Raw genomic sequence first — 19,814 nt, forward strand, 5'->3', positions numbered from 1 at the left:
AACCATTACAGACCAGCATGTTGTTGTGATGGGTTCAACCATTATAGACCTCCATGCCCATGTAAAGGCCATTTTCTTTTCAACATAATCAATTGGACATTTAGTTAATGAAGCCAAGTGAACATCTGGATCCCAGGTTCTTCCAAGGTCTATCTATAAGGGTTGTGTGTGAGCACGTGCACGTACAAGTGTGTGTGTGTGTGTTTGTCTGTGTTTGTGTGTGTGTGTGTGTGTGTGTGTGTGTGTCCAGGTCTAATGAGGAACTATTATTTCCTCCAGGACACCTCCTTCCTACTGTCTGGCATCCTGGGACATGAAGTCTCCAGGCTGTCCTTAGCCATCTGTCCCAATGTCACTTTAACTAAAAACACTGACAGCACTGAATGCAAGAGGACATTTTTCCTACAAAATTAAGATTATATATATATTTTTAAGTATTTATCGAATATTTTTCACAGTTGTGTTTGTTTTCATCAGATATAATTGCTGATGGCTCCCTTCATGTACGTGTAAAATATGACTTTTCGATGGTTGTGTTTGATATTTGTGGTTTCACTGGAATATTTGTAGTCTGTGTATTTGACTGTGATATGTGGTTGTCTCATCTAGCTTATGATAAATGCCAGTGGTGTGAAGTAAATACACTTTGAAGTACCACTAAAGTTTTTTTTTGTGTGTATCTGTGCTTTACTATTGTCACGAATGCACTGAGAGTCAGGAAGTAAGTTCAGGGAGTGAATGTTTTAATAAATAAACAAAATGTAAAACATGCACAACACACCGGCATGAAAATAGAGTCAATAACACCTGAGGAAAGAACCAAGGGGAGGGACAGATAGAGGGAAGACAATGAAGGAGGTGATGGAGTCCAGGTGAGTGTCATGAGGCGCAGGTGCGCGAGACGATGGTGACAGGTGTGTGGGATAATCAGCAGCCAGATGACCGAGAGGACAGAGAGGAAGTATACGTGACAACTATTTATATCGTTGACTACTTTAGCTTTTACTTCACTACATTCCTAAAGAAAATAATGTACTTTTTACTCCATACATTTTCCATGACACGCAAAAGTACTTGTTACCTTTTGAAATCTTAGCAGGACAGGAAAATGTTCCAATTCACACACTTAAGGAGAACAACCCTGGTCATCCCCTGCCTCTAATCTGGTGCACTCAATAAACACAAATGATTCATTTGTAATTAATTTTGTCTGAGTATCAGAGTGTGCCCCTGGCTATCCGTAACAAATGTAATAAATATGGTGCTGTCTGGTTTTCTTAATATAAGGGATTTTAAGTGATTTATACTTTTACTTTTGATATTCAAGTATATTTTAGCAATTACATTTACTTTTAATACTATTTTAGATTTTTAACTCAAGTAGTATTTTACTGGGTGACTTTCACTTTTACTTAAGTAATTTCCTATTAAAGGTATCTTTACTTTTACTCAAGTATCTTTACTTTTACTCAAGTATGAGAATTGGGTACTTTTTCCCCCACTGATGAATCCACGCATCATCGCTCTGGATGAAAGCATCTATTAAATGTCAAATGTAAACATTTAGATCTCACATTACTGCATTGAATTATACCAAAAAAATCTAAAACAAATATTGATGTCACAAATGTACTATTTGTACATTTCTTTACAAAAAAAATATATCGTTTTTTTTGTTACATTAGACTGTGTAAAACCTAGTAATACTACTTATATTTGAGAGTGAGGCAGATTTATAGCATTTTGCAACAACAACAAAAAACATGAATATTTGTCTCACTGAAATGAAACCATGAAGTGATAGATTTTTAAACAAATACATGTCTGTTTTTGAAAAATCCAATCACAAGATTAACTAGTGAAAAAAAACATATTTTTCATAACTTCTTTAAAAGAAAGAAGCTAATTTAAGAATATTTCTGAAAAAGAATATATAGCATTTTGGAATGAAACTCTTGAAATATCAATATCAATGTGGTCCTTTGAGAACATGAGAGTAGGACGCAACTTAAAACAGACTATTTCTGCTTCCACATCCCAAACCATAACACTCTAAAAACTGATCAAACACATTACATTTGTCCTAAATAACATTACTGTAAGAGAGGGAATACAGTTGGTTTCCTCCTGGCTTGACCAGTGTGTGACTACCACTCTGTAGCCAACCAGACCAGTCTGTGACTACAATACCACTCAGTAGCCAACCAGACCAGTCTGTGACTATCACTCTGTAGCCATCCAGACCAGTCTGTGACTACAGTACCACTCTGTAGCCAACCAGACCAGTCTGTGACTACAATACCACTCAGTAGCCAACCAGACCAGTCTGTGACTACAGTACCACTCAGTAGCCATCCAGACCAGTCTGTGACTACAATACCACTCAGTGGCCATCCAGACCAGTCTGTGACTACAGTACCACTCTGTAGCCAACCAGACCAGTCTGTGACTACAATACCACTCAGTAGCCAACCAGACCAGTCTGTGACTACAGTACCACTCAGTAGCCATCCAGACCAGTCTGTGACTACAATACCACTCAGTGGCCAACCAGACCAGTCTGTGACTACAATACCACTCAGTGGCCAACCAGACCAGTCTGTGACTACAATACCACTCAGTAGCCAACCAGACCAGTCTGTGACTACAGTACCACTCAGTAGCCATCCAGACCAGTCTGTGACTACAATACCACTCAGTGGCCATCCAGACCAGTCTGTGACTACAATACCACTCAGTAGCCAACCAGACCAGTCTGTGACTACAATACCACTCAGTAGCCATCCAGACCAGTCTGTGACTACAATACCACTCAGTAGCCATCCAGACCAGTCTGTGACTACAATACCAGTCTGTGACTATCACTCAGTAGCCATCCAGACCAGTCTGTGACTACAATACCACTCAGTAGCCATCCAGACCAGTCTGTGACTACAATACCACTCAGTAGCCAACCAGACCAGTCTGTGACTACAATACCACTCAGTAGCCATCCAGACCAGTCTGTGACTACAATACCACTCAGTGGCCAACCAGACCAGTCTGTGACTACAATACCACTCAGTAGCCATCCAGACCAGTCTGTGACTACAATACCACTCAGTGGCCATCCAGACCAGTCTGTGACTACAATACCACTCAGTAGCCAACCAGACCAGTCTGTGACTACAATACCACTCAGTGGCCAACCAGACCAGTCTGTGACTACAATACCACTCAGTAGCCAACCAGACCAGTCTGTGACTACAATACCACTCAGTAGCCAACCAGACCAGTCTGTGACTATCACTCTGTAGCCATCCAGACCAGTCTGTGACTACAGTACCACTCAGTAGCCATCCAGACCAGTCTGTGACTACAATACCAGTCTGTGACTACAATACCACTCAGTGGCCATCCAGACCAGTCTGTGACTACAATACCACTCAGTAGCCATCCAGACCAGTCTGTGACTACAATACCACTCAGTAGCCAACCAGACCAGTCTGTGACTATCACTCAGTAGCCATCCAGACCAGTCTGTGACTACAATACCACTCAGTAGCCACCCAGACCAGTCTGTGACTACAATACCACTCAGTGGCCAACCAGACCAGTCTGTGACTACAATACCACTCAGTAGCCAACCAGACCAGTCTGTGACTACAATACCACTCAGTAGCCATCCAGACCAGTCTGTGACTACAATACCACTCAGTGGCCATCCCGACCAGTGTTGATATCACAAGCATGTAAGCATGAGCAGCCAAACCCTACACTCACACCAATGTGTTATTGGTACCTATTCAAACCAATCCCAGCACTTCTACCTTTTGCGCTAAATCAAGGTTCTCTCTGTCTCTCTCTCAATTCAATTCAATTCAAGGGGCTTTATTGGCATGGGAAACATGTGTTAACATTGCCAAAGCAAGTAAGGTATATAATATATAAAGTGAAATAAACAATAAAAATTAACAGTAGACATCACACATACAGAAGTTTCAAAACAATAAAGACATTACAAATGTCATATTATATATATATATATATATATACAGTGTTTTTACAATGTGCAAATGGTAAAGGACACAAGATAAAATAAATAAGCATAGATATGTGTTGTATTTACAATGGTGCGTGTTCTTCACTGGTTGCCCTTTTCTCGTGGCAACAGGTCACAAATCTTGCTGCTCTGATGGCACACTGTGGAATTTCACCCAGTAGATATGGGAGTTTTTCAAAATTGGATTTGTTTTCGAATTCTTTGTGGATCTGTGTAATCTGGGGGAAATATGTCTCTCTAATATGGTCATACATTGGGCAGGAGGTTAGGAAGTGCAGCTCAGTTTCCACCTCATTTTGTGGGCAGTGAGCACATAGCCTGTCTTCTCTTGAGAGCCATGTCTGCCTACGTCGGCCTTTCTCAATAGCAAGGCTATGCTCGCTGAGTCTGTACATAGTCAAAGCTTTCCTTAATTTTGGGTCAGTCACAGTGGTCAGGTATTCTGCCGCTGTGTACTCTCTGTGTAGGGCCAAATAGCATTCTAGTTTGCTCTGTTTTTTTGTTAATTCTTTCCAGTGTGTCAAGTAAATATCTTTTTGTTTTCTCATGATTTGGTTGGGTCTAATTGTGCTGCTGTCATGGGGCTCTGTAGGGTGTGTTTGTGAACAGAGTCCCAGGACCAGCTTGCTTAGGGGACTCTTCTCCAGGTTCATCTCTCTGTAGGTGATGGCTTTGTTGTGGAAGGTTTGGGAATCGCTTCCTTTTAGGTGGTTATAGAATTTAACTGCTCTTTTCTGGATCTTTTCTCTCTCTCTCTCTCTCTCTCTCTCTCTCACCAACCCTATGGCTCTCTCTCTCTCTCTCTCTCACCAACCCTATGGCTCTCTCTCTCTCTCTCTCACCAACCCTATGGCGCTCTCTCAATTCAATTCAATTCAAGGGGCTTTATTGGCATGGGAAACATATGTTAACATTGCCAAAGCAAGTAAGGTATATAATATATAAAGTGAAATAAACAATACAAATTAACAGTAGACATCACACATACAGAAGTTTCAAAACAATAAAGACATTACAAATGTCATATTATATATATTATATATATATATATATATATATATATATATATATATATATATATATATATATATATATATATATGTATACAGTGACTCTCTCTCTCTCTCTCTCTCTCTCTCTCTCTCTCACCAACCCTATGGCTCTCTCTCTCTCTCACCAACCCTATGGCTCTATCTCTCTCTCTCACACCCAACCCTATGGCTCTCTCTCTCTCTCTCTCTCTCTCTCTCTCTCTCTCTCACACACCAACCCTATGGCTCTCTCTCTCTCTCTCTCTCTCTCACACACACCAACCCTATGGCTCTCTCTCTCTCTCTCTCTCTCTCTCTCTCTCTCACACACCAACCCTATGGCTCTCTCTCTCTCTCTCTCACCAACCCTATGGCTCTCTCTCTCTCTCTCTCTCTCTCTCTCTCTCTCTCTCTCTCTCTCACCAACACTATGGCTCTCTCTCTCTCACCAACACTATGGCTCTCTCTCTCTCTCTCTCACCAACACTATGGCTCTCTCTCTCTCTCTCTCTCTCTCACCAACCCTATGTCTCTCTCTCTCTCTCTCTCTCTCTCTCTCTCTCTCTCTCTCTCTCTCTCTCTCACACCAACCCTATGGCTCTCTCTCTCTCTCTCTCTCTCTCTCTCTCTCTCTCTCACCAACCCTATGGCTCTGAGCCACAGCAAGCAGCTCAGCTCTGCCACAGGAGTGGTGATGTGTAAACACTGATGTCTTGAAAAGTGGACCTATCCAAAGAGCAAACACCACTGAAATAAGCTCTGCGGTTGCTGTTACACCTGCCTTTCAGCATAGAGAAACAGTGATCGTTTAAATGTACATCTATTGCGGATGAGCTTTGAGCCGTGATGGTGGGTACTGTGCCAGTTGCAGGCCGATCAACCTGAAACTCATACGAACTTCAACTACTTTCCTTATTAACCCCGGTTGAGGCTCTAAAGCACTTCTAACAGCGTGTGCCAAGGGAACTGGAAATGTCTCAGGCCTAATATAGGTGCACTAGGTGCAATGATGACGCAGTTAAATCATTATCTTTCATTCATGACTAGCCCTGTTTCAACTCTTCTATCCATTGTGACGCCTCCACACACACAGACACACACACACAGTCTGCATAATGCACCCTAACTTCATGTATCGCTCATTAGTAGCTTCAGATCAGCCTAGTTGATATTTGTCTGCTCCTATCATCAGCAGTGTCAGTATTCTGCTGACTAGAGGGACCACAGGCATCATAGACTAGCTGTACTGACTAGAGGGACCACAGGCATCATAGACTAGCTGTACTGACTAGAGGGACCACAGGCATCATAGACTAGCTGTACTGACTAGAGGGACCACAGGCATCAGTGACTAGCTGTACTGACTAGAGGGACCACAGGCATCATAGACTAGCTGTACTGACTAGAGGGACCACAGGCATCATAGACTAGCTGTACTGACTAGAGGGACCACAGGCATCATAGACTAGCTGTATTGACTAGAGGGACCACAGGCATCATAGACTAGCTGTACTGACTAGAGGGACCACAGGCATCATAGACTAGCTGTACTGACTAGAGGGACCATAGGAATCAGTGACTAGCTGTACTGACTAGAGGGACCACAGGCATCATAGACTCGCTCTAAACTCTAGCAGCATCACTCTTCACTGAGGTGGTCTTAGAGAAGTGCCCATCGTTGACATGTTGTTTTTATGTGTGTGTGTGTGTGTGTGTTGTTGTTGTTGATTGTAATTAAGGCATGATGTTGTAGAGCAATGAGGTCAATCCCAGGGCTTTCTAATCAAACCAACCTAAGAGGTTCTGGCAGCCAGATAGCTACTAATTAATCTGAGTACCACAGTCCCGTATTAGGATTATAGCTACAGTCTCACTGCAGAATTCAACGTTTCTCCATAAACGTACAATTTTGAAGGCTTACATTTAGGCACATATTCCCGAATGGTTAAGTTAAGGGTTAACTTATTCAGTGCAGCTGATAAAAGCCTCCTGACCCGGTGATAGGCCACAGGAAGTGGACTGTAAGCTTTGTTTACAAATCGTTTCTACTGTGGGAAGCAGCATTCACCGTAATAACACTACTGTATCCTAAAGTGGCGTAACACAATACTACTACACACTAAGAAAATAGGGTTTCTCAAGGTTTCTTTTGGGAAGGTGCTGGTTCTATAGTGGAACCACGATGACTCAAATAACCCATTGAGCCCTTCAGTGGTTATTTTCAGTTCAGAAAAGGGTTCTTTTGGGAAGGTGCTGGTTCTATAGTGGAACCACGATGACTCAAATAACCCATTGAGCCCTTCAGTGGTTATTTTCAGTTCAGAAAAGGGTTCTTTTGGGAAGGTGCTGGTTCTATAGTGGAACCACAATGACTCAAATAACCCATTGAGCCCTTCAGTGGTTATTTTCAGTTCAGAAAAGGGTTCTTTGGGAAGGTGCTGGTTCTATAGTGGAACCACGATGACTCAAATAACCCATTGAGCCCTTCAGTGGTTATTTTCAGTTCAGAAAAGGGTTCTTTGGGAAGGTGCTGGTTCTATAGTGGAACCACGATGACTCAAATAACCCATTGAGCCCTTCAGTGGTTATTTTGGCCCCCATTTTGGCCCCCCAATGGTGGAACAAACTCCCTCACGACGCCAGGACAGCGGAGTCAATCACCACCTTCCGGAGACACCTGAAACCCCACCTCTTCAAGGAATACCTAGGATAGGATAAGTAATCCTTCTCACCACCACCCCCCCCTTAATGATTTAGATGCACTATTGTAAAGTGGCTGTTCCACTGGATGTCAGAAGGTGAATTCACCAATTTGTAAGTCGCTCTGGATAAGAGCGTCTGCTAAATGACTTAAATGTAATGTAATGTAATGTAATTTTCAGTTCAGAAAAGGGTTCTTTGGGAAGGTGCTGGTTCTATAGTGGAACCACGATGACTCACATAACCCATTGAGCCCTTCAGTGGTTATTTTCAGTTCAGAAAAGGGTTCTTTGGGAAGGTGCTGGTTCTATAGTGGAACCACGATGACTCAAATAACCCATTGAGCCCTTCAGTGGTTATTTTCAGTTCAGAAAAGGGTTCTTTGGGAAGGTGCTGGTTCTATAGTGGAACCACGATGACTCAAATAACCCATTGAGCCCTTCAGTGGTTATTTTCAGTTCAGAAAAGGGTTCTTTGGGAAGGTGCTGGTTCTATAGTGGAACCACGATGACTCAAATAACCCATTGAGCCCTTCAGTGGTTATTTTCAGTTCAGAAAAGGGTTCTTCTTCTCCTCTTTTATGTATTAACATGTAGTTACAGTTTTTCTTGATCGCCAAGACACATTTAATGAAACTGGTGGTCCACTTGGATCTCCATCGGAACCTAATGGGTACAACAGTATTCTTTTTCACACACAATAAAAAATAATAAGCACATTTTTTGCAACGACAAAAAAAGAGTAAACAACTTTCTACAAAAGACTCAAAGGTCATTTGAGTCGATCAAAGGTCAACATTTTGGTAACAGCTGATACAAATTCCTCCCATGAATGTGAACCTCTTCTGCACACGTGCAAAACTTCTTTGCGCAATTGTTCAACCAGGAATCAGTCCTTCTTGTGTGAAAGAGGTCACCTCGGAGTTGCTGTTGGCAAGAATGGATCGGACGTTCCAGGGCTAGCACACCTGATGCAACTTAACACAATAATCACATCTCAAATCAATAATCACATCTCAAAATCAATAATCACATCTCAAATCAATAATCACACCTCAAAATCAATAATCACATCTCAAATCAATAATCACACCTCCAAATCAATAATCACACCTCCAAATCAATAATCACATCTCAAATCAATAATCACACCTCCAAATCAATAATCACACCTCCAAATCAATAATCACATCTCAAATCAATAATCACACCTCCAAATCAATAATCACACCTCAAAATCAATAATCACACCTCAAAATCAATAATCACACCTCAAAATCAATAATCACACCTCAAAATCAATAATCACACCTCAAATCAATAATCACACCTCCAAATCAATGATATCTCAAAATCAATAATCACATCTCAACTCAATAATAACATCTCAAATCAATAATAACGACTCAAATCTACCTGTAATTTTCACATGCTTCGTACACAACAGATGTAGACTAACTGAGAAATGCTTACTTACGGACCCTTCCCAACAATGCAGAGAGAAAACAGATGCATAGAAAAATAATAACACGAGGAATTAATACACAATGAGTAACGATAACTTGGCTATATACACGGTGTACCAGTACTGAGTCCATGTGTAAGAGAAGAGGTAATAACTTGGATATATACACGGTGTACCAGTACTGAGTCCATGTGTAAGAGAAGAGGTAATAACTTGGATATATACACGGTGTACCAGTACTGAGTCCATGTGTAAGAGAAGAGGTAATAACTTGGATATATACACGGTGTACCAGTACTGAGTCCATGTGTAAGAGAAGAGGTAATGACTTGGCTATATACACAGGGAACCAGTACAGAGTCAATGTACAGAGGTATGAGGTAATGACATGGCTATATACACAGGGAACCAGTACAGAGTCAATGTACAGAGGTATGAGGTAAAAACTTGGCTATATACACAGGGAACCAGTCCAGAATCAATGTACAGAGGTATGAGGTAATAACTTGGCTATATACACAGGGTACCAGTCCAGAGTCAATGTACAGAGGTATGAGGTAATAACTTGGCAATATACACAGGGAACCAGTCCAGAGTCAATGTACAGAGGTATGAGGTAATAACTTGGCTATATACACAGGGAACCAGTACAGAGTCAATGTACAGAGGTATGAGGTAATAACTTGGCTATATACACAGGGTACCAGTCCAGAGTCAATGTACAGAGGTATGAGGTAATAACTTGGCAATATACACAGGGAACCAGTACAGAGTCAATGTACAGAGGTATGAGGTAATAACTTGGCTATATACACAGGGAACCAGTACAGAGTCAATGTACAGAGGTATGAGGTAATAACTTGGATATATACACAGGGGACCAGTACAGAGTCAATGTACAGAGGTATGAGGTAATAACTTGGCTATATACACAGGGTACCAGTCCAGAGTCAATGTACAGAGGTATGAGGTAATAACTTGGCTATATACACAGGGTATCAGTACTGAGTCGGTATGCAGGTGTACAAGGTAATAACTTGGCTATGTACACGGGCTACCAGTACAGTGTTGGTGTGCAGGAGTACGAGGTAGTTGAGGTATATTATGTACATTTAAAAAAATATATATTTCACCTTTATTTAACTACAAGGGGATACGGGTTCCCAACTAGGAACACACCCCCCCCCCTCCAGTCCCCCACGGTGACGCATGGAAAGCAAAAATATTCTTAAAAATATTTAACCTCCACACATTAACAAGTCCAATAGCTTAAATGAAAGATAAACACCTTGTTCATCTACCCAGCATGTCAGAATTTTAAAATGTTTTACAGCGAAAACATAGCACAGCATAGCATAGCAATGTGAACAGACAACACAGAGTTACACATGGAGTAAACAATAAACAAGTCAATAACACAGAATTTTTTTTTAAAGATTCTATATACATTGTGTGCAAAAGGCATGAGGAGGAAGGCGAATAATTACAATTTAGCAGATTAACACTGGAGTGACAAATGATCAGATGGTCATGTACAGGTAGAGATATTGGTGTGCAAAAGAGCAGAAAAGTAAATAAATAAAAACAGTATGGGGATGAATTAGGTAAATTGGGTGGGCTATTTACCGATGGACTATGTACTTATGTAAATAAATGTTTAAAAATGTTTTATATATTTGCTAAAATATTTAACATTTAGGATTCTTCAAAGTAGCCTTTTGCCTTGGGAAATGCTTTTCCAACCGTCTTGAAGGTGTTCCCACATATGCTGAGCACTTGTTAGCCGTTTTTCCTTCATTCTGTGGTCCAACTCATCCCATACAATCTCAATTGAGTTGAGGTCAGGTGATTGTGGATGCCAGGTCATCTGATGCAGCCCTCCATCACTCTCCTTGGTCAAATAGCCCTTACACAGCTTGGAGGTGTGTTGAGTCATTGTCCTGTTGAAAAACAAATGATAGTCCCACTAAGCGCAAACCAAATGGGATGGTGTATCGCTGTAGAATGCTGTGGTAGCCATGCTGGTTAAGTGTGCCTTGAATTCTAAATTAATCATTGACAGTGTCACCAGCAAAGCACTCCCACACAATCACACCTCCTCCATGCTTCACGGTGGGAACCACACATTCACCTACTCTGCGTCTCACAAAGACATGGCGATTGGAACCAAAAATCGCACATTTGGACTCATCAGACCAAAGGACAGATTTCCACCGGTCTAATCTCCATTGCTCATGTTTCTTGCCCCATGCAAGTCTCTTCTTCTTATTTGTGTCCTTTAGTAGTGCTTTTTTTGCAGCAATTCGACTGTGAAGGCCTGCTTCATGCAGTCTCCTCTGAACAGTTGATGTTGAGATGTGTCTGTTACTTCCACAAATTCACTTTTAACAAGGCACACCTGTTAATTGAAATTAATTCCAGGTGACTAACTCATGAAGCTGGTTGAGAGAATGCCAAGAGTGTGCAAAGCCGTCATCAAGGCAAAGGGTGGCTACTTTGAAGAATCTCAAATATAAAATATTTAACACTTTTTTGCTTACAACAAGATTCCATATGTGTTATTTCATAGTTTTGATGTTTACACTATTATTCTACAACGTACAAAATAGCACAAATTTAGAAAAACCTTTGAATGAGTAGGTGTGTCTAACCTTTTGACAGGTTCTGCATATATTTCATCCGTTTTGGAATGAGACTTGAAATTGAGCTCGGGTGCATCCTGTCTCCATTGATCATCCTTGAGATGTTTCTACAACTTGTCCACCTGTGGTAAATTCAATTGATTGGAAATGATCTGAAAAGGCAAACAGCTGTCTATATAATGTCCCACAGTTGACATTGCATTTCAGAGAAAAAAACTAGTCATGAGGTTGTAGGAATTGTCCATAAAGCTCCGAGACAGGATTGTGTCGAGGCACAGTTCTGGGGAAGGTTACCAACAAATGTATGCAGCATTGAAGGTCCCCAAGAACACAGTGGCCTCCATCATTCTTAAATGGAAGAAGTTTGGAACCACCAAGAGTCTTCCTAGAGCTGGCCGCCCGGCCAAACTGAGCAATCATGTCCCTTGGTCAGGGAGGTGACCAAGAACCCGATGGTCACTCCGACAGAGTTCCAGAGTTCCTCTGTTGAGATGGTAGAACCTTCCAGAAGGAAGCACTCCACTTTGCAGCACTCCATCTTAGGAAAGTTAGGAAATGGTTCTTTATAGCGTCATATAGGTTTCATTTTGGAACCTTAGGAAATGGTTCTTTGTTGAAACTTCCAAAAAGGCTTTATATAGCACCGAAGTGGGATCTGTTAGGGTTACAAGCCAAATGACCCTTATTTGGCACAATATAGAGTATTTCTTTTGTGTAGCTAACTGTAGCCATGCACAGTATTCTTAGCTAAATTAGTACAGCTAGCTAACTGTAGACATGCGCAATCTTCCTAACTAAAATAGTATAGTTAGTTAACTGCAGCCATGAACAGTGTTCCTTGCTAAAACAGTACAGTTAGCTAACTGTAGCCATGCACAATCTTCCTAACTAAAATAGTATAATTAGCTAACTGTAGCCATGCAGTGTTCCTAGCTAAAACAGTACAGTTAGCTAACTGTAGCCATGCAGTGTTCCTAGCTAAAACAGTACAGTTGCTTTGGAGCTCTGCTGTGCGTACTTTGGAACTTGGAAAGCTTCAAAGATGCAGGGTTTATGTTTGTTCTGTTCGTTCAGTGGTGGCAGTGCATCTGATTTCTGTGTGTGCGTGTGTGTTTTGTGGAGCAGATAGACAGCGACAGCTCGTGATTAGTTACAGTGATGCTGAGCTGGGTGACTCCTAGGGAAGTGGAAAAGGGCTTTACGAGGCCTGTGGGAGGACACACACACACACACACACACACACACACACACACACACACACACACACACAGCAATGTTCATTAGAGTACATAAAGTCGAAAGACTCCAGCGGGCCATTAGGCTGTGAAAGGAACCAAAGCAAACTTAAACCTGACTGTAAAATTGAATTAGAAAGATCGGTGCTTAATGGAAAGTTACACACAAAAAAATAAAATAAAAAAACCCTTGAGCATTTACTGATTCCCTCCATTTCTCTTCTTCCTGTTTTTTCCTTTCATTATTTAGCCTAGTTGAACAACAGCAGGCGAGGAGAATAAGGAGTTTCAAAAGATAACATACTGTTATCTATATTAGCGAATGAATGATCGTGATTGTGGTTGTTGCGGTTGTTTTAGCACCCATCAGTTGGAAAGTAAAATTCAACGGTTGTACGTCGTTCTGGATAAGAGTGTCTGCTTTATGACTAACATGTCAATGTACAGAATTGTAATTTCTCACTCACTCTGTTTTCACTACAGATGCCAGAATGGGACAACAAGAGAAGCTCAAGAGGATCTCAGGTTTGTGTTTTTAACCCCTTATAGAGATACACTGGCTCGTTAGGTTAGTGTTTATAACCCTTTATAGAGATATACTGGCTCGTTAGGTTAGTGTTTATAACCCTTTATAGAGATATACTGGCTCGTCAGGTTAGTGTTTATAACCCTTTATAGAGATATACTGGCTCGTCAGGTTAGTGTTTATAACCCTTTATAGAGATATACTGGCTCGTCAGGTTAGTGTTTATAACCCTTTATAGAGATATACTGGCTCGTCAGGTTAGTGTTTATAACCCCTTATAGAGATATACTGGCTCATCAGGTTAGTGTTTATAACCCCTTATAGAGATATACTGGCTCGTCAGGTTAGTGTTTATAACCCCTTAACATAGAGATATACTGGCTCGTCAGGTTAGTGTTTATAACCCCTTATAGAGAAATACTGGCTCATCAGGTTAGTGTTTATAACCCTTTATAGAGATATACTGGCTCGTCAGGTTAGTGTTTATAACCCCTTATAGAGATATACTGGCTCGTCAGGTTAGTGTTTATAACCCCTTATAGAGATATCCTGGCTCGTCAGGTTAGTGTTTATAACCCCTTATAGAGATTTACTGGTTCGTCAGGTTAGTGTTTATAACCCCTTATAGAGATATCCTGGCTCGTCAGGTTAGTGTTTATAACCCCTTATAGAGATTTACTGGCTCGTCAGGTTAGTGTTTATAACCCCTTATAGAGATATACTGGCTCGTCAGGTTAGTGTTTATAACCCCTTATAGAGATATACTGGCTCGTTAGGTTAGTGTTATAACCCCTTATAGAGATATACTGGCTCATCAGGTTAGTGTTTATAACCCCTTATAGAGATATACTGGCTCGTCAGGTTAGTGTTTATAACCCCTTATAGAGATATACTGGCTCGTCAGGTTAGTGTTTATAACCCCTTATAGAGATATCCTGGCTCATCAGGTTAGTGTTTATAACCCCTTATAGAGATATACTGGCTCGTCAGGTTAGTGTTTATAACCCCTTATAGAGATATACTGGCTCGTCAGGTTAGTGTTTATAACCCCTTATAGAGATATCCTGGCTCGTCAGGTTAGTGTTTATAACCCCTTATAGAGATATACTGGCTCGTCAGGTTAGTGTTTATAACCCCTTATAGAGAAATACTGGCTCATCAGGTTAGTGTTTATAACCCCTTATAAAGATATACTGGCTCGTCAGGTTAGTGTTTATAACCCCTTATAGAGATATCCTGGCTCGTCAGGTTAGTGCTTATAACCCCTTATAGAGATATCCTGGCTCGTCAGGTTAGTGTTTATAACCCCTTATAGAGATATACTGGCTCGTCAGGTTAGTGTTTATAACCCCTTATAGAGATATCCTGGCTCGTCAGGTTAGTGTTTATAACCCCTTATAGAGATATCCTGGCTCGTCAGGTTAGTGTTTATAACCCCTTATAGAGATATACTGGCTCGTCAGGTTAGTGTTTATAACCCCTTATAGAGATATACTGGCTCGTCAGGTTAGTGTTTATAACCCCTTATAGAGATATCCTGGCTCGTCAGGTTAGTGTTTATAACCCCTTATAGAGATATCCTGGCTCGTCAGGTTAGTGTTTATAACCCCTTATAGAGATATCCTGGCTCGTCAGGTTAGTGTTTATAACCCCTTATAGAGATATCCTGGCTCGTCAGGTTAGTGTTTATAACCCCTTATAGAGATATACTGGCTCGTCAGGTTAGTGTTTATAACCCCTTATAGAGATATACTGGCTCGTCAGGTTAGTGTTTATAACCCCTTATAGAGATATCCTGGCTCGTCAGGTTAGTGTTTATAACCCCTTATAGAGATATCCTGGCTCGTCAGGTTAGTGTTTATAACCCCTTATAGAGATATCCTGGCTCGTCAGGTTAGTGTTTATAACCCCTTATAGAGATATCCTGGCTCGTCAGGTTAGTGTTTATAACCCCTTATAGAGATATACTGGCTCGTCAGGTTAGTGTTTATAACCCCTTATAGAGATATACTGGCTCGTCAGGTTAGTGTTTATAACCCCTTATAGAGATATCCTGGCTCGTCAGGTTAGTGTTTATAACCCCTTATAGAGATATCCTGGCTCGTCAGGTTAGTGTTTATAACCCCTTATAGAGATATCCTGGCTCGTCAGGTTAGTGTTTATAACCCCTTATAGAGATATACTGGCTCGTCAGGTTAGTGTTTATAACCCCTTATAGAGATATACTGGCTCGTCAGGTTAGTGTTTATAACCCCTTATAGAGATATACTGGCTCGTCAGGTTAGTGTTTATAACCCCTTATAGAGATATACTGGCTCGTCAGGTTAGTGTTTATAACCCCTTATAGAGATATACTGGCTCGTCAGGTTAGTGTTTATAACCCCTTATAGAGATATACTGGCTCGTCAGGTTAGTGTTTATAACCCCTTATAGAGATATACTGGCTCGTCAGGTTAGTGTTTATAACCCCTTATAGAGATATACTGGCTCGTCAGGTTAGTGTTTATAACCCCTTATAGAGATATCCTGGCTCGTCAGGTTAGTGTTTATAACCCTTTATAGAGATATACTGGCTCGTCAGGTTAGTGTTTATAACCCTTTATAGAGATATACTGGCTCGTCAGGTTAGTGTTTATAACCCCTTATAGAGATATCCTGGCTCGTCAGGTTAGTGTTTATAACCCCTTATAGAGATATACTGGCTCGTCAGGTTAGTGTTTATAACCCCTTATAGAGATATACTGGCTCGTCAGGTTAGTGTTTATAACCCCTTATAGAGATATACTGGCTCGTCAGGTTAGTGTTTATAACCCCTTATAGAGATATCCTGGCTCGTCAGGTTAGTGTTTATAACCCCTTATAGAGATATACTGGCTCGTCAGGTTAGTGTTTATAACCCCTTATAGAGATATCCTGGCTCGTCAGGTTAGTGTTTATAACCCCTTATAGAGATATCCTGGCTCGTCAGGTTAGTGCTTATAACCCCTTATAGAGATATACTGGCTCGTCAGGTTAGTGCTTATAACCCCTTATAGAGATATACTGGCTCGTCAGGTTAGTGCTTATAACCCCTTATAGAGATATACTGGCTCGTCAGGTTAGTGTTTATAACCCCTTATAGAGATATACTGGCTCGTCAGGTTAGTGCTTATAACCCCTTATAGAGATATACTGGCTCGTCAGGTTAGTGTTTATAACCCCTTATAGAGATATCCTGGCTCGTCAGGTTAGTGTTTATAACCCCTTATAGAGATATACTGGCTCGTCAGGTTAGTGTTTATAACCCCTTATAGAGATATACTGGCTCGTCAGGTTAGTGCTTATAACCCCTTATAGAGATATCCTGGCTCGTCAGGTTAGTGCTTATAACCCCTTATAGAGATATACTGGCTCATCAGGTTAGTGTTTATAACCCCTTATAGAGATATACTGGCTCGTCAGGTTAGTGTTTATAACCCCTTATAGAGATATACTGGCTCGTCAGGTTAGTGTTTATAACCCCTTATAGAGATATACTGGCTCGTCAGGTTAGTGCTTATAACCCCTTATAGAGATATCCTGGCTCGTCAGGTTAGTGCTTATAACCCCTTATAGAGATATACTGGCTCGTCAGGTTAGTGTTTATAACCCCTTATAGAGATATACTGGCTCGTCAGGTTAGTGCTTATAACCCCTTATAGAGATATCCTGGCTCGTCAGGTTAGTGTTTATAACCCCTTATAGAGATATACTGGCTCGTCAGGTTAGTGTTTATAACCCCTTATAGAGATATCCTGGCTCGTCAGGTTAGTGCTTATAACCCCTTATAGAGATATACTGGCTCGTCAGGTTAGTGTTTATAACCCCTTATAGAGATATCCTGGCTCGTCAGGTTAGTGCTTATAACCCCTTATAGAGATATCCTGGCTCGTCAGGTTAGTGTTTATAACCCCTTATAGAGATATACTGGCTCGTCAGGTTAGTGTTTATAACCCCTTATAGAGAAATCCTGGCTCGTCAGGTTAGTGTTTATAACCCCTTATAGAGATATACTGGCTCGTCAGGTTAGTGTTTATAACCCCTTATAGAGATATACTGGCTCGTCAGGTTAGTGTTTATAACCCCTTATAGAGATATCCTGGCTCGTCAGGTTAGTGTTTATAACCCTTTATAGAGATATATTGGCTCGTCAGGTTAGTGTTTATAACCCCTTATAGAGATATCCTGGCTCATCAGGTTAGTGTTTATAACCCCTTATAGAGATACACTGGCTCATCAGGTTAGTGTTTATAACCCCTTAACATAGAGATATACTGGCTCGTCAGGTTAGTGTTTATAACCCCTTATAGAGATATCCTGGCTCATCAGGTTAGTGTTTATAACCCCTTATAGAGAAACACTGGCTCATCAGGTTAGTGTTTATAACCCCTTATAAAGATATACTGGCTCGTCAGGTTAGTGTTTATAACCCCTTATAGAGATATCCTGGCTCGTCAGGTTAGTGCTTATAACCCCTTATAGAGATATCCTGGCTCATCAGGTTAGTGTTTATAACCCCTTATAGAGATATCCTGGCTCGTCAGGTTAGTGTTTATAACCCCTTATAGAGATATCCTGGCTCATCAGGTTAGTGTTTATAACCCCTTATAGAGATATCCTGGCTCGTCAGGTTAGTGTTTATAACCCCTTATAGAGATATACTGGCTCGTCAGGTTAGTGTTTATAACCCCTTATAGAGATATCCTGGCTCGTCAGGTTAGTGTTTATAACCCCTTATAGAGATATACTGGCTCGTCAGGTTAGTGTTTATAACCCCTTATAGAGATATCCTGGCTCGTCAGGTTAGTGCTTATAACCCCTTATAGAGATATCCTGGCTCGTCAGGTTAGTGTTTATAACCCCTTATAGAGATATACTGGCTCGTCAGGTTAGTGTTTATAACCCCTTATAGAGATATCCTGGCTGGTCAGGTTAGTGCTTATAACCCCTTATAGAGATATACTGGCTCATCAGGTTAGTGTTTATAACCCCTTATAGAGATATACTGGCTCATCAGGTTAGTGTTTATAACCCCTTATAGAGATATCCTGGCTCGTCAGGTTAGTGTTTATAACCCCTTATAGAGATACACTGGCTCGTCAGGTTAGTGCTTATAACCCCTTATAGAGATATACTGGCTCATCAGGTTAGTGTTTATAACCCCTTATAGAGATATACTGGCTCATCAGGTTAGTGTTTATAACCCCTTATAGAGATATCCTGGCTCATCTGTTTAGTGTTTATAACCCCTTATAGAGATACACTGGCTCGTCAGGTTAGTGTTTATAACCCCTTATAGAGATATCCTGGCTCGTCAGGTTAGTGTTTATAACCCCTTATAGAGATATACTGGCTCATCAGGTTAGTGTTTATAACCCCTTAACATAGAGATATCCTGGCTCGTCAGGTTAGTGTTTATAACCCCTTATAGAGATATACTGGCTCGTCAGGTTAGTGTTTATAACCCCTTATAGAGATATACTGGCTCATCAGGTTATTGTTTATAACCCCTTAACATAGAGATATCCTGGCTCGTCAGGTTAGTGTTTATAACCCCTTATAGAGATATACTGGCTCGTCAGGTTAGTGTTTATAACCCCTTATAGAGATATCCTGGCTCGTCAGGTTAGTGTTTATAACCCCTTATAGAGATATCCTGGCTCATCAGGTTAGTGTTTATAACCCCTTATAGAGATACACTGGCTCATCAGGTTAGTGTTTATAACCCCTTATAGAGATACACTGGCTCATCAGGTTAGTGTTTATAACCCCTTATAGAGATATCCTGGCTCGTCAGGTTAGTGTTTATAACCCCTTATAGAGATATCCTGGCTCGTCAGGTTAGTGTTTATAACCCCTTATAGAGATATCCTGGCTCATCAGGTTAGTGTTTATAACCCCTTATAGAGATACACTGGCTCATCAGGTTAGTGTTTATAACCCCTTATAGAGATATACTGGCTCGTCAGGTTAGTGTTTATAACCCCTTATAGAGATATCCTGGCTCGTCAGGTTAGTGCTTATAACCCCTTATAGAGATATACTGGCTCGTCAGGTTAGTGCTTAGAACCCCTTATAGAGATATACTGGCTCGTCAGGTTAGTGCTTAGAACCCCTTATAGAGATATCCTGGCTCGTCAGGTTAGTGTTTATAAC

The 19,814-nt window shown here is 41.0% G+C and overlaps 1 protein-coding gene across 1 annotated transcript in view; it reads left to right on the top strand.

The window, feature by feature from the left end:
* LOC135508953 (cGMP-inhibited 3',5'-cyclic phosphodiesterase 3A-like) overlaps positions 1-19,814 on the top strand; it is a 247,376-nt gene that overhangs the window by 127,031 nt on the left and 100,531 nt on the right. The window contains exon 2 of the mRNA XM_064929192.1: positions 13,598-13,639. Coding sequence (XP_064785264.1) covers positions 13,598-13,639 — 42 coding nt within the window. The remainder of the gene's footprint in view (positions 1-13,597; positions 13,640-19,814) is intronic.

This window comes from Oncorhynchus masou, chromosome 22 (genome assembly GCF_036934945.1).
Source record: "Oncorhynchus masou masou isolate Uvic2021 chromosome 22, UVic_Omas_1.1, whole genome shotgun sequence".
NCBI classification, from domain to species: Eukaryota; Metazoa; Chordata; class Actinopteri; order Salmoniformes; family Salmonidae; genus Oncorhynchus; species Oncorhynchus masou.